Raw genomic sequence first — 15,424 nt, 5'->3', positions numbered from 1 at the left:
TTAAATATTTATATGGACTGTTGGTGCCTGGCCAGTAGTAAAGTTTTCTGAGTTTATATTGGTTTGACCAGTCACAGTCTGACACACTGTACCTTGATCCTTGACATATTGATGTCATTTTGGTTGTTTTTCTTTGAGCATGAAGGACAACAGCCATGTGCCACAATTTGTTAAACTATTCCCTAATATATAGGCAACTGCCTGAATTTTAGTTTGCAATTTTAATGTAATAATAATAGAGGTAAACATTTATGCAAGTACTTTAAGGTTTGCAAAGTGTTGTACATATTTATTATCGTGTTTGACTTTTACCACACTCCTAGGATTAAGATTGGGTCTATGATCATCTCTCAGAATGTGGTGTTTAGAAAATTAAATAAAAATAGAACAATATTTTTGTTTGAAATGACATTAACTCAGAATTCTTGAACCTTCTGACTTTGAAAAAAAATCCATTAGATAAAAGTTTTATTTGCAAGATTTTTACTGAAGTCATTTCTGAAATTAATCTTAAATTCTACAACAACTTCCCTACTAAGGGAAAAAGTTGTAGAATTTCAGTTGTTAAATGGAATCACTGGTTCAGTCAGGACTTTGGGGTTTTGTTTTTCTTGGTTAGAAGTGAAAGAGATTAATTTCAGAAATGACTTTTTCCCTTAGTAATTACTGGTCTCTCCACTTTGAGGAGTGAGATATTTTATTATCCACCACTGTATCAACTTCAGAAATTAACCCTGAAGACACTTCGAGGATCTTAATCTTTGCCTATTTTTTACAGAGCTTCAAATTACAAGAGTGGGCATTTTCTTCATATGGCGGTTTGCAGGCATGCCGGTTGTGGTGGGATAGATTGTATGAATTTCTCTTTCAACATAAACTCTGTGCCAAGGGGTGCTTTGTACAGGCCCTGCCCGGATAATTGCTTAGGTCCGGGTACTGTGCCTTTAAGGTCCAGGGGCGTTCTGTGAATTCCAGCGGTGAGCTGCTTTGAGACATGCTGTGAGAGAGGGGAAGCGTCTGCTCTGCTACTTCTAAGTTCCTCGAAACTTGTAGAAAGAGACACGCAGTAGGATAACTCCGAACCAGGCACGGATTTGGAGAAACCCCCGGGTTTTATCTCAGCTGCCCGAGGCTGGATCGCTAACGGGCTGCACGTGCAAAGGAAGCTGAATGGGGCTTGTAAACTTCTAAAGGCTTCTCTATCACCACCACCTCTATCTGTCCACTTTATTTCCCTGCACCCTTTCAAAATAAACAAACACATAGATTGTCACGTGGAATTGGAACGACATTGCTACGTTATGGAAGATTTTTTGGCTGGCTGGATCGGGGGTAAGTTTGCTTTTTGGAAATTCCCGGGATCTAAATATCAGCAATGGGAAAGGGGTAGGAAAGTGATGTTATTGAACTCTGGCCCAGAGTGGGTAGGAGAGTTGACGGTGAAGGACTTTATGAATTAGACAAGGTGTAAGGTAATTAGCATATGTGCATTTCAGGGCAAGTTTGACTGAATATGTCATTAGGCTGTTGGAAATCAGAATAAATTTGCCACAGGGTCAGATATTTAGAGATTTATAGCCTTAAGTACCTTTTCCAGGTGGTGTTTGTGTACTGTATCTAAGGAGGACACCTAACCAGACTTTCACCTTAATAAGAAAAAAAAAAAATTGGAAAACATTAAACCTTTTTAAACCGTTACTTTTTAACTTAAAAAATCCCATTTATGTGGAATAATAGTCTAATCATTAAACTCCTAGTAAGAGTCCTCAGCCAATAGACTGGCTTTTTAAAATACACACCCTTTTATGACTGGACATATCTGATTGCCAATGGGAAATCTTGATAAGTATCCTCTGACTCATCAGAAATCTGACATGAGTCTTTTGACGATGTGTAGTGTTGACTGCACCCTTTACTGAGGGGTGGTGCTACTAGCTTCCAGGATACCTTCAGAATTCCCATTTTATGGCAGTTAGAGGAGAGGAAGAGCTAGTGCTTCCCTTGGGAGACTGATGGAGTCTAAAAGGTCTAATCAAAGATAGATCAGGTTGAAGCTAAGTGAGATAGCTATATCACCAGCATAAATTAGTCCAGAAGTTTTGGCAAGGAGGTAGCATGCAGTCAAATTATCTAAAAGTTCAAACTGGCACTGTTACTGAAGTATCTGGGGGCTTGGTTTGACATTTTAAAAAGCTTGCAGAAACCTGTCTGATTTCCTGTTAACTTTGAGAAAACCCTTTCTCCTCCTCAAAAAACTCTGTCTTTTCCTCATTTGTCAACTCCTCTTTTCCTTCCCCCTTCTCCATTCCCATCGCTAATCTTATTTAAGCCTTTTAATTTTCTCCAATATTTCTTCAAGACTATTTTATTGTTTAGCGTCCTCTGGACCATGTAGTTGCCTTCATTTGTTCTCTTTCCTAAAATAACTATTCATTCAAGCACACTTGGCCATATTCCCCATTCTTCTCCATGGCTCTGTTCCCCTCCAATAGAGGAGAAAGCTATGCCTGGAAAGTAGTCAAAAGGACATTAGAAAGACTGGACTCTTTTTTTCTTCTGTGCTCTCTATTATGCACTAAACTCTCTTTCCTTTCTCAGTGATTCATTTACTTTTCTTCTGACTGAACAGGTCCTTTCTGGCTCTTCTCTTCTTCGGCCTATTTTCTATGCTCCCATTTTCTCTTTCCCTTTCTTAATTACTTTTATCTTCACTCACCTCATGAGAGAAATTCTTTATCAGTCATCTTCAGGAAAGTGCTCCTAGCTTCTAGCATACACGGTAATGCCCCTGAGCCAGCAGTCAGATTGCCGTGAAGATGGTGTCAATTAGAGTAGGTGAAGTTTATGTGGAAGTTAAGGAGAATCATAAATGAAGAGTTGGAAGGGATCTTAGGGGTCATTAATTTTACAAATAAGGAAGCTGAGGCACAGAGATATGAACTGATTTGCCTATGTATCAAAAGAGATCACATATCAAAACTGGGATTTGAAATTAGGTCCTATGACACCATTTTTCAGTGTTCTTTCCATCATTCTACGATGCCTTCCTCAGTTGTAAACATATTGTATATATAAGATATCAAGAAAAGTATAGGTATTAGTAGAGGAAAATATTTTTCAACAGTAATAAGAACCTAAGAATAAGAAAGAACATGTTAGGCTGTATTTATAAGCATCTGTGATGCAGGCATATGTATACTTCCAGATCTATTTATCTAATCTCAGATTCTCTTCTGAGATCCCTGGCCCACATTAATATACACTTCTTGGACATTTCAAACTTGATGTGCTCTAGGAATTTCAAACTTAATATATACAAAATAGAACTCACTGTTTCTTCAGAATCACCTCTCTTCCACTTACCTGCATTGACTATCTTTCCAATCACTAAGGTCTATGATCTTAAAGTTATCCCTGACTCCTTAAATCTTATAATCTCTGTCCACATCTTTTCCATTATTTCCTTCTTTCTACTCACGTTAATACTACCCTAATTTTGGCTCACATTATATCTGACCTTGATTATTGCAGTAATTTCATCATTTTCCCTTAATCTAGTGTTTCTTCTCTCCAATCTATCCTCCATACAATTATTAAAATTGTATTTCAAAACATGAGTTTGGCTATTTCACTCCTTAGCTCAGTAAGCTCTAGTGTTTCCCTATTACCTTAAGGATCAAATAAAAATCCCTACATTTTGATATTTAAGGTGCTTTTCACTCTGTATCTGCATTCCCTTTTCAAATATTTGATAAAGGATGTGAATCCTTTACTCACTTTGTTCCAGTCATATTGGATTTCTTGTTATTACACACAATATTCCTACATTCCAATATCTTTTCCCATGCTTTTGGTAGGTTGACTACCATGCCTGTAATGCATTACCTCTTCACCTCTGCCACATAGGATAACTAAAAGATAATATTGAACTACTGTCTGACCTCAAGGATATTGAATTCTTCTGGAGAGACAAAAGACATAAATAGATTAGTAAATATGTGCTACATTCAAAGTACTTTTTAAAATGACTACAAACAGAAAAGATCCTTATTTTAGCTTCTCTATTTAATTTGGGCAAGAAAAGATTTGTGAGACACATATTAACTGGCTTTAAGTATTTAAAGAGTTGTCTACATTCTAGAGCAGTTGGCCCTAAAGGGAAGAACCCTGAAATGATGCATAAAAGTTATAGAGAATCATCTTTGAGTCCAGTGCAAAAGCATACATGTGGGAAATGAATGTCATATGTAAGGAAAAGCCATAGACCAGTTTGGCTAAAATCAAGAGTACATAATGGAAAGTAATGTATTATCAGCATGGATAAAAAAAAATATTTGAAGAGTTTTAAATGACGAGTAAGGTTCTTATACTTTGTTCTAGAGACAATAGGAAGCCACTAGAGCCTTTTGAGTAGGGGAATGACATGATCAATCACTGAGGAATATTGATCTGGCAACTATGTGATTAGTGAGGGGGAATGACTTGCAGACAGCAAGAAAAATTAAAAAACTATAATAGTCCAAGTAAGGGATAATAAGGACTTGAATTTGAATAGTGATGAAATAAGTAAAGAGGATAAATATGTGACATACTATAAGAGCAGAATCAACAGAACTTAGCAATTTATTGATTTTGGGGGTGTGAAAGAAAATGGAGAGTCAAGTATAACTCTTGGTTTTCATATCTTAGTTAATGTAAATATAGTGGTATCCTTAAGAGAAAAAAAGGAAGTTAGAAGAATGGTTTAGTTTAGGAGAAAGAAGGTAATCAATCCTTTTTTAGATACATAGAATTTAAGGTGTCTATGGGACAATCTGGTGGAGATATTGGAGATATGATACTGGGACTCAGAACTTATCTACAAGGGATGATACTTGACCCAACTTGAGCTGACTATTAAGAGAGAGTACTAAAAGAAAAAAAGAAAAGGTGTCCCTAGAATATACTGAAGCACTGGGATCAAAATAAGGATGATGATACTGCAAAAGAGATAAAGAATTATTGATCAAAAAGATGGAAAAAAATCAAGAGAGAGCAATGTCCCAAAAATCTAGGGAGAAAACAGGATCCTTATTTAGAAACAAAGGACAGAAGTTCAAATCCCAGGTCTGCAAGTTATTACCTCTTTGACCTGGAACAGTTGACTGATAATCTTAGCATCATAAGATCAGAGATTATAGAGAGCTACAGAAGTCATCCAGTTCAACATGCTTATTTCACAAATGAGGCCCAATGTGGGGATTAAGATTTATTAGTAATATTAAAAAGTGTTATTTTAGCCTTGAATCTCTTTTGCAATGTTAGGTATAAATATCCTCACTCATGCCACATATAAAACTTTGATGAAGTCTCAAGTTTGTACATAGTGTACATAGTCTGATCAAGTTAATATGGTTAATGAATGAGACCTTTATTTTGTATCTGAAGAGGTTATATATGTCAAGAATTGAATATATAACTATTGTGTGCTGAGACACTGTACTAGTAAAGAATGCAAAGACCTTCTCTAATTCCCCCCCCAAAAAAAAATAACCTGAAAAAAATCTCTCCTTCAAGGAACTTATATTCTAATGAATGAATGAATGAATGAATAAAAACATTTATAAAAAAAATTCAAAATAATTTTGGCTAGTACAAAACTGGTATTTAAGGATTCCTTTGATGAAATGCCCTTGATTTAGAGTGGGATCTATAGTATCCCTTGGGTGAGGCAATACTCTCTCCTTATCAACATCCCAAATGTAGGTTACAAGTTTTATTGTGTGAAGAAAGAGATCTCTTAAAAGATCTCTTAATGGCTTAATCTCTTATGTGTTAATTTAATTTAGCTCTTCTTGGTCACATCCTCTAATATGAGTATTCCATATTTAGCAAACTGTAGATATGATAGCTATAAATTACTGTAGAAGTGGATTCCTGCCCTTATTCATGTTTATATGTATTTTTTTGTATTTTAAAGCTAATTTTAAACTATAAATGCCTACAACTATGTGTGAGGTACAGAGATGTCCCCTTTGCAAAGTTTACACCTTATTGATTCTGTGGATGGATCCTAAACTGATTTGTCATTCAACATTGTGAATTAAGTGAGGAGTCAGGAGTCACTATCTTGTGTTGTTTTTCTTTTCATTTACAGGTGCTACAAGTGTTATTGTGGGTCATCCTCTGGACACAGTTAAGGTATGGACAATGCAGTACTTTTGAAAAGTAAAGAATAACTGCTATGTAAGATAAGGATCTTACTGACTTAATGTTTTCTGATACTTATAAGATGTATGGGTGAGGAGCACTGGGGTATGTTGCACTGTCCCCTATAGGAAATCTAACCCAGAATGTCTCCCTGTAAGAGTCAAAGAAACCTCCTGTCTAGAAGCTCTAGTTTCTTTTCTCAGACATTCTCTTTCTTCTCATCTCTGCCTCTTGGTTTCTCTGGTTTTCTTTAAGCTTTACCTGAAGTCCTACTTCTGCAAGAAAGTTTTGCTAAACCTCCTTAGTGCATTCCCTCTGAGATTACCTCCGACTGACTCTATATGTTTTGTTTGTAAGTACTTGTTTGCATGTTGTATCCTATTATATAGTGAGTTATTGGAAATTAGGGATGGGTTTTTTTACCCTTCTTTTCTTTGGTAACTTCAGTGACTGTCACATACTAGGCACTTATTATAGTAATAGGCACTTAAGTATTTAATGTAGTAGACTAGTTGACAGATAACTTTTTTCTTCAAGCTTTCTAATAAATAAAGTGACATGCATTTATTTATCACCTTGTATCTATTGTCTCATGTAATCCACACAACTGTTCTGTGGAACAAGTACAAATATCATCATCCTCATTTTATGGCTGAAAAAGCAGAGATTAGGACCAAATGACTAAAGTTGCATGCCTAAATGTAAATAGTTAGTGAGTGGGTCATATTGAAATGACATCAATAGTCTCTGATTTATGTATTACTATAAGATTTTAAAAGTTTGCAAATTACATTCCTTGCAGAGTCCTGGGGTCAGTGCTTAGGATTTAGATCTGGGAAGGAATATAGAGCTTGTCCAGCAGCAGACTCAGGTCTCAAATCCAGTCTGTTTCCCCACCACCACCACCACCACCACCACCACCATAATTTCTTTCTCTATTTTATCATTCTAAATAGCACAGGATATTCAAACTCCTTTCTTGAGAAGCTAGCTCTAGGCTTCCTTTCTAGATTTTGTATATTTTAGTATATATTCTCCCCTCCATACATTCTGTTAACCAGTAATACCTGCCTTCTTTCTATCCTTTACACACAATAGTGTTTCTTCTGCTGTGTTCCCTTTGCCTATGATGAGTACATCAGAAGGGAGTACCCTTCTCATCTCCACCTCTTATAATACATATCTTCTTATAAAAGCATTACATTCTAAAAGATTTTTCTTGATCCCTCAGTTCTTATTTTTCTCTCCCTGTTAACCTTGTACTAATGATGCAAATATTACATATATTTATAAATGCCTAACATATGCAAAGGGAATACATAAATGTTATATCTATTACATATGTAATATGTAATGCTATTACATAGCATGTCTATTACATAGCACATGTAAAATGCTTTGTAGACCTTAAAGTGCTATATAAATACTAGTTATCATCGTTATCATGCTCATCATTTTACTCTATAGAATGTAAGATTCTTGAGAGAAGGGACTACTTCACTTTTACTTTTATACCTTTAGCATCTATTACAGTGCTTGTTACATATTTGATGCAAAATAAATTCTTGGTGATTAATTGATCAACTGTTTATGGTTTAAATGCATTCTGGAACATTCTTAGATAGAAATAATTCATTGTTATATAAAAGGAAAGGAAACAATACTAACTTAGTATTATGCTTTATTTGTTTCAACCTTGGCCAAAGTTGAACTTGTTGATGCTACTAAGATGTCCTGGATTTTAGAAATCTTTTGGTTTGTTTTATACTTGGAACTTCAATTGCCTTTTTAGCTTGTATTCTTTCTCCATGTCTCTCATGCTGACAATTTTAATTTAATGAACCTGAAAATAAAGATAAGGTACATGGAGCATGATGGAGAATGGTCAAACCCTGTGAAGGGCTTACTATGCAAGGAAAGAATGTCATAGTGCCTTGGTGCCCTATGAGTGGAATAAATTATGTCTAAGGAGCTCTTGCTCTTGTTGAATATTGTAATGTGTAAACCTGAAGGGTGTTTCCTGTAGAAAAACAAATCAATGTTCTCTTAACCACAGTGGAAGGTAGTAAAAAGAATTCTAGAATTGGCATCAAAAGATCTAGGTTTGCATCCTGGCTATGTCACTTCTTAAATATTTCTCATCATTGAGGAATCCTCTAGAAATTTCAAGTTGAAAGGCAGATAGAGAACCTGCTAGTTTGGAGTCATGAAGACCTATCCTGCCACGGATGCTATGTGACTATGGCAAGTCATTTAGTGACAAACCACTTAGTTACCTAAATAATTTTCTAAGACTAGAAGTTAAAGATGAATTATTGATCTGGTTTGGTTGCGGAAGTTCCCTCAACCAAAATCAGGTGACATCAAGTCTAGAAATCCCCCCCCAAAAAAATTTGAACCAGCATTACTTGTGCTACCTACCAGGTTATAACATAAAAATGCTCATCAATTACTGTAATATTCTCTTCTCTAAAATATGATCTTTTTCTGGGAGCAGGTTTCTTGGGGGGCTTCTGGAGGCAGCCTTAGTTCCAATTCTGAGTAATAATCACCTCAAATGCAGCCAGCTGGTAAAGTCCAGATCCTTTATTGTTTCCTTCAAAATAGCCCGGTTAGCTTTCTTGGAGGCCTATCTCTCTCCTTGGTTCCAAGAGCGCTTGTTGCTAGTCCTTTTCCTCTGTCAACTTAAGCCTCCAGCTCCCTCTGTCTCCAGCCAGCACAAAGATTGAAGTTGGAATGAATGTTGACTCCTCCTCCCAGAGAGTGGAATTGTGGGTTAGACTTGTGACTCTCCCAAAGTCTCTCTTGGGCTTGTGGGAACTCTTCCTTATATATCCTCTCTTAAAGGTGTGAACTCTGAAGTATGAACCAATGTGTGAACTCTCCCAAAGGTGTGAACTCCAAGGATGTGAACTAATGTATGAACTCTCTTAAAGGTGTGAACTAAGTACATAAGCATTGTCTCTATTTCAGCGACTTAGCACCTCGGCCTATAAAAAATTACCATTATTGAAACTATTGCATTTTTGCCAGAAGGTGTAATGGGCTGAAGCTCAAGTTAATGCACTGAGGTCCCAAGCACGTGAGGCTAAATAGTAATTGGACCATACTCTATTAATATATATGCTTGGAGAAAGAATGGCCCCCGCCCACTCTTTGTGCAAGTCCTGATGTGTTGTATAGGAAATGATGATTTTGGTAGGTGGAGGCAGAGAGGCAGGGAAAGGAACAACAGACTGGTTTCTGGGATGACTGGCTTCTGGTCTGGCTGGCTTCTTGAAGCAGCTGCTGACATTGCTAATGCCCTTTTACCTCCAATCCCCCTTTACCTCCAATCCTTCTTCACCTCTACTGAGAATAAAGATTGAAGATTTTCCCTTAACCTGAATTCCTGACTCAGGTTGATTTTTAAATACGCGGTCATCACATTTGGCGCCCAACGTGGGGCTGTTTTTCATTCCCTGTGGCAAAACTGTCCATTCATATCTTTTATAACGCTCAACTAAGTTAACGCTAGGCACTGAAAAGGCAAATCTTTTCATATCCTCCTTCTCCAGAGGGATAAATAGAAACAATCCTTAATATCTGTGACCCAAAGAGGCAATTCTCTAGGCAATTAAGTAGGAGATGGAAGTCCAGGCTGAAGAGTTCCCATAGTTTCACCTTTCTTAAATCTGTTAACATCCTCCATTTTCCAGATTTCTTTTTTACAACAAACACTGGGGAATTCCAAGGACTTAGAGAAGGTTGTAAGTGTCCTTTGTCGAGCTGCTCCTATCTAATAAGGCCTGAATTTTATCACTACCTAAAGGCCACTGTTCTATCCACACTGGTGTAGCAGTTTTCCATTGGATAGGAACAGGTGAAAGTGTTGGCAGGCTTTCAACAGCAGCCCTGCCTAAAAAACCGAAGTACTCATTTTTAATCCTAATTGCTGTAAAATGTCTTTTCCCCACAGATTGATAGGGATTTTTTCAACTATAAAAGGAGTAAAAACTCCTGTTTTGCCTTCAAAAGTCCATCTCATAGGGGCAGCACTAACTTCAGCTGCTATTGATCCTTCTACGCCAGACATGTAGGTGTCTGCTTTAATCTTTGGCCAGTGACTGGGCCAATTGGCACCTCTAAATGACTGTACGATCTGCACCTGTGCCTACCAATCCTTCTAATGGTAGGCCATTTATATAGATCGTGAGCATAGGTCGGTCAGTTGTTATAGCTGATGTCCAGTATACTCCTGGATTTTGTGGTCTGGAGTCAGAGTCTGGGTGACTATCACCAGGTTGCTTATTAGGATTCTGTATGAGTAAAATTGATGCTACTACTTCTCCTGGGTGATAAGTCACACATTGTCTCCCTGTATTAGTGACTGGGATATCATCTATACATTCCCCAGTTTCCCACATCAGTGTGTGGATGGACACTGTTTTGTATGTACAAAAAAGGAGGTGAAATGGTCAAGCCTACTGTGCCTGGAGGCAAGGAATCCATAGGCTGGAAAGGAACAGATTTCACCTCTCTAGGGGGTATCTCAGTTGTCCCAGCTGCATGCAACTCTATTCTCCCTAATTGTAATCCCTTTCTCCCATCAGGTTGCTTCCTGGCTGATTGATTGTGTAATCCCTTTCTCCCCTCATATGGTTTCCTGGCTGATTAGTCATGTCTGGGTATTGGACTTCTAGGCACTCTCTGGGTGTACATTGGCTACCATTATGCTCCAAGTGTTATTTTGCCTGGGGCCCTGGGTCTGGGCCCCTCATCCCATTTCCCTGAACCTGTCTATATTCTGAGGCCCAATGGAAGCCTCTGTTGCATTTTGGACATGGGGTATTGGGTCTTGTTCTCCCACCCTGTTTTCTCACTCTGTCTCTATATTAACTTTGAGCTTTCAGATGCCTTACTTTACCACACTGAAAGCATTGACAAGTCTCTCTGGAAGTCCTTTGCCAGAAGGGACCCTGTCTTCCCATGTTAGGATCTTGCGAAGTCTGCATCATAGCCTGGCTATAAAAGGCATTTGTGCCCACTGTGGCACAGCGCCTTATGAACTCCTCTAAAGGAGCATCCTTACACAGTCCTAGTATAATTCTCCTGCAAACCTCATTAGTATTTTCCTTAGCAAGTTGCCTTATCAAAATGTCTGTTGATGCATTTTCCTCATTAGTTCTTGTGATAGCAGTCTGCAAATGTCCCACCAAGTCAGCAAAGGGTTCATTTGGCCCTTGTTTTATTTTTGTGAAGGCCTCACCCTTGTCATCTTTATTGTGGAGCGAAGCCCACACTTTGATAGCATTAGCAGCAATTTGCTCATATGCTGCTATGGAATAATTAATCTGTACTGCAACGTCTACATAGGAACCTACACCTGTTAGTAGGTCATAGGTGATTGCAGCATGACCTGCACTTTGACTATTTTGTTGGGCTTGTATCCTACAGAGCTCACTATATTCAGAAAGCCACAAGTAGTTTTGTCCAGGTTCTAGGCATACCCTTGCTATAGATTTCCAGTCATTAGGGGTCAAGATTTCAAAAGCCAAATTCTGTAATAACATCTTAACATAAGCTGATGTAGCCCCATAAAGAGTGTAAGCCTTTTTCAGATCTTTGAGGATTTCTATGTCAAAAGGAAGTATTTTCTACTTTCTTGACCTGAAGAATTAAACTGTTGTATTACAGGAAAAATGTGATGTTGGAGTTCTGCTACATCAATCCCTTCTGCTTTGGCCTTAATTAGTCCCTTTTGCAATCTAGTTATAGGAGTAGTTGGATGTTGAGGGGGAGGTGCTGGTGCTGTCACTGCCCCCCCCCCCACTACCCCTCCTCCCTCCATCCCAGAGGGTTACCTGTTCCTTAAGTGGGGCTGAAGCTGCCTCAGATTCACCACACCCTTAAGCCTCACTTAAGTCTCCATGCCCTGTGGGGATATGGTCATTAATCTCTTCATTGTCTTCCTCCTTTATCTTAGGCTTCCCCATTTGGCTATTTGTAGAGCTTTTTCTCTTTCTTCTAGGAATTATAGGGTTTTTTAAGGCCAACTGTATTATATTGTATAAATAGAATGCCTGGATTGAAATTGAATGAGAACCGTTTTTGTTGTAATATGCAGAGAACTGTTGCCCAATTAATGTCCAATTATCTCGAGAGATTTGCTCTTCCTCTGAGAACCAAGGGGAGGTGCGTTTTAATGTACTCAGAAGTCTAGCTATCTGTTTCCAAGTTATAAGTAGCCCTTGCTCTTCTATCAGCTTAAGCATGCTTTCTATAGAGCCACTCCTGGGTGTGGTTGAAGGAGTTGGGGGAGGGGAGGATGGAGAATCTTTAGTTAGCATCTGTCCCATTTCAGTCAAAAAAAGGTTACTAGTTTAGTATTTAAGAAAATAAGTTTCCTGTTTGTCTATTATACTCACCCAAGTTCCTTGTCACTGGAGACTTCTTCAGTGAAAGTAGGAGGAGTCAGGGATAGCATGACCACCTGTGTTCTAAAACAAAAGAAAGTTGGAGATGTAATGGGCTGAAGCTCGAGTTGAGGCACTGAGGTCCCAAGCACATGAGGCTAAATAGTAATTGCACCATACTCTATTAATATATATGCTTGGAGAAAGAATGGCCCCCACCCATTCTTTGTGTAAGTCCTGATGTGTTGTATAGGAAATGACAATTTTGGTAGATGGAGGCAAAGGGGCAGGAAGAGAGGTGGGGAAAGGAACAGCTGAGTGGCTTCTGGTCTGGCTGGTTTCTGGTCTGGCTGACTTCTGGTCTGGCTGGCTTCTTGATGCAGCTGCTGACATTGCTAATCCCCCTTCACCTCCGATCCTCCTTCACCTCCGATCCTTCTTCACCTCTACTGAGAATAAAGATTGAAGATTTTCCCTTACCCTGAATTCCTGAGGTCATCACAAGAAGAGATTTGTTTATTTCAGCAAAACAGAAGCTTCTTGAAGGCTGAATACCAACTGCCAATGCACATTCCTGTTGGCATTTAAATTGCTAGCAATAGTTACCTAATTATAATTAGAATTCATTTTAATAAATTTCAATACATATATGATAGAATCCAATTAGGAGCCTAAATTCTACAAACAGAATATGTTTGCAACCTCCACCACAGTACAAAAATGCCCTCCACAATATACTGTGCAATTGGAAATCCAGTATCTGTATGCTTGATTGGAAGTTCACTACATCACAAGGAAGATCATTCAATGGACAGACATCCTTAATTATCAGGAAGTTCTTGTTATCATATTAACCTTAAACTGACAACATTCCAAGGCTTAAATATCAACCTACCACTGTGGCAAGGCAGAATCAATTTACTACAGTATTTAGAGAGATGCAACAGAGTAGCAGGAGTAAATTAATAATAAATAATATTAATAATAACTTATTAATATTAATTAATAATTAATTATTAAGGCTTTTAAGATAAAAGTCTTAATACCTCCTAAATCTTCTTTTCTCAAGACTCCACATTCCAATTTCACAGAATTTGAGTTGGAATCAGTTTGTAACTATCTAGCCATCAAGAAGGAATCTCCATCACAACATACATGGCAACTAATTGGACAGCTTTAATTTTTAGGAAAATGTTTTAAACATCAAAGCCTAAATTTGACTCTTTGTAACATTTACTTATGCTCCTGGCTCTGCCCTCTGGGGTCACACAGAATAAGTCTAATTTCTCTTCTATAAGATTCCTGTGAGTGTATTTCATAGTTTTTACTTAGCTCCAGATTATTCATCAGGAATGTTTAAATCATTACAGACCGATTTTTTTCCCCTATCAGTTTTCCTGGAAAAGTTATTATTGGTTTTCAGCCTTTATCTTACCTTTGGGAATATTTTATACAAAGCATTCCAGATCTTGATAATGGCAACTATAAAATTATATTTTATTCTCAGTCTGATTCCTTGATACTTGAATTCTTTCATTTTGGCTTCTTGGAGTATTTCTTTTTGATCTGGAAACTTTAGATTTTGTCTTTAATGTTCTTTTTTTTTTTAAATAATAGCTTTTTATTTTCAAAATATATACAAAGATAGTTTTCAACATTAACCCTTCTAAAAACCTTGTGTTCTAAATTTTTCTCCTTCCCTTCTCTCCCTAGACAGCAAGTAAGCCAATATATGTTAAATATGTGCAATTCTTCTATACATATTTTCACATTGATCATATTGCACAAGAAAAATCAGATCAAAAAGGAAGAAAATGAGAAAGAAAAAAAATCAAGGAAACAACAAAAATGGTGAAAATATTATGTTGTGATCCCACATTCAGTCCCCACAGTCTTCTTTCTGGATGCAGATAAATCTCTGAATCACAAGTTTATTGGAATTGGCTTAAATCAATTTGTTGTTAAAAAGAGCCAGTGTCCTTCAGAGTTGATCATCACATAATCTTGTTATTGCTGGGTATACAATGTTCTATTGGTTTTATTCACTTCACTTAGCATTAGGTCATTTAATTCTCTCCAGGCTTTTCTGAAATTATCCTACTGATTATTTCTGATAGAACAATAATATTCCATAACATGCATATACCATAATTTATGTAGCTACTCCCCAACTGATGGGCATCCACTCAGCTTCCAGTTTTTTGCCACTACAAAAAAAGGCTGCCACAAACATGTACAAGTTTGTCCTTTTCCTTTTATTATGATCTCTTTGGGATAGAAACCAAGTAAAGACACTGTTAGATTAAAAAGTATGCACAACTTGATAGCTTTTTGGGCATAGTTCCAAATTGCTCTTCAGAATGGTTAGATCAACTTACAACTCCACCAACAATGTATTAGTGTCCCAATTTTCCCATATCCCCTCCAACATTTATCACTATCTTTTCCTGCTATCTCAGCCAATCTGAGAGATTGTATAGTGGTGCCTCAGAGTTGTCTTAATTTTCATTTCTCTGATCAGTAGTGATTTAGAGCATTTCTTAAATGACTAGAAATGGTTTTAATTTCTTTGAAAATTGTCTGTTCATATCCTTTAACCATTTATCAATTCGAAAATTAATATTATTTTAATATTAAAATTTTTATTTTTAATATCTTTAATATTATTGGGAATTTTCCTTTTGTGGTTTCATTCAGGGGATAACCAGCAAATTCTTTTGATTTCCAAATTTCCTTTGGGTTCTGAGAGATTGGAATGGTTTCATTATCATCATTTTTATTATTTTGGTGATATGATGTACATTTTTTTTTTTGGTGGGGAGTTGTGACTTGCCTGGAGT

The 15,424-nt window shown here is 37.2% G+C and overlaps 1 protein-coding gene across 2 annotated transcripts in view; it reads left to right on the top strand.

The window, feature by feature from the left end:
• Window positions 1-909: 909 nt before the first annotated feature.
• SLC25A48 (solute carrier family 25 member 48) overlaps window positions 910-15,424 on the top strand; it is a 131,804-nt gene continuing 117,289 nt past the window's right edge. Inside the window, exons 1-2 of one of the 2 annotated variants that reach the window (XM_031953019.1) lie at window positions 910-1,332; window positions 6,137-6,180. In XM_031953019.1, the coding sequence (XP_031808879.1) occupies window positions 1,302-1,332; window positions 6,137-6,180 (75 nt within the window). In that variant the 5' untranslated portion in view covers window positions 910-1,301. The remainder of the gene's footprint in view (window positions 1,333-6,136; window positions 6,181-15,424) is intronic. The other variant, XM_031953022.1, reaches the window with a different exon arrangement.

Source organism: Sarcophilus harrisii, chromosome 2 (assembly GCF_902635505.1).
Source record: "Sarcophilus harrisii chromosome 2, mSarHar1.11, whole genome shotgun sequence".
Taxonomy (NCBI): domain Eukaryota; kingdom Metazoa; phylum Chordata; class Mammalia; order Dasyuromorphia; family Dasyuridae; genus Sarcophilus; species Sarcophilus harrisii.
This window is presented reverse-complemented; position numbering and strand designations above follow the sequence as displayed.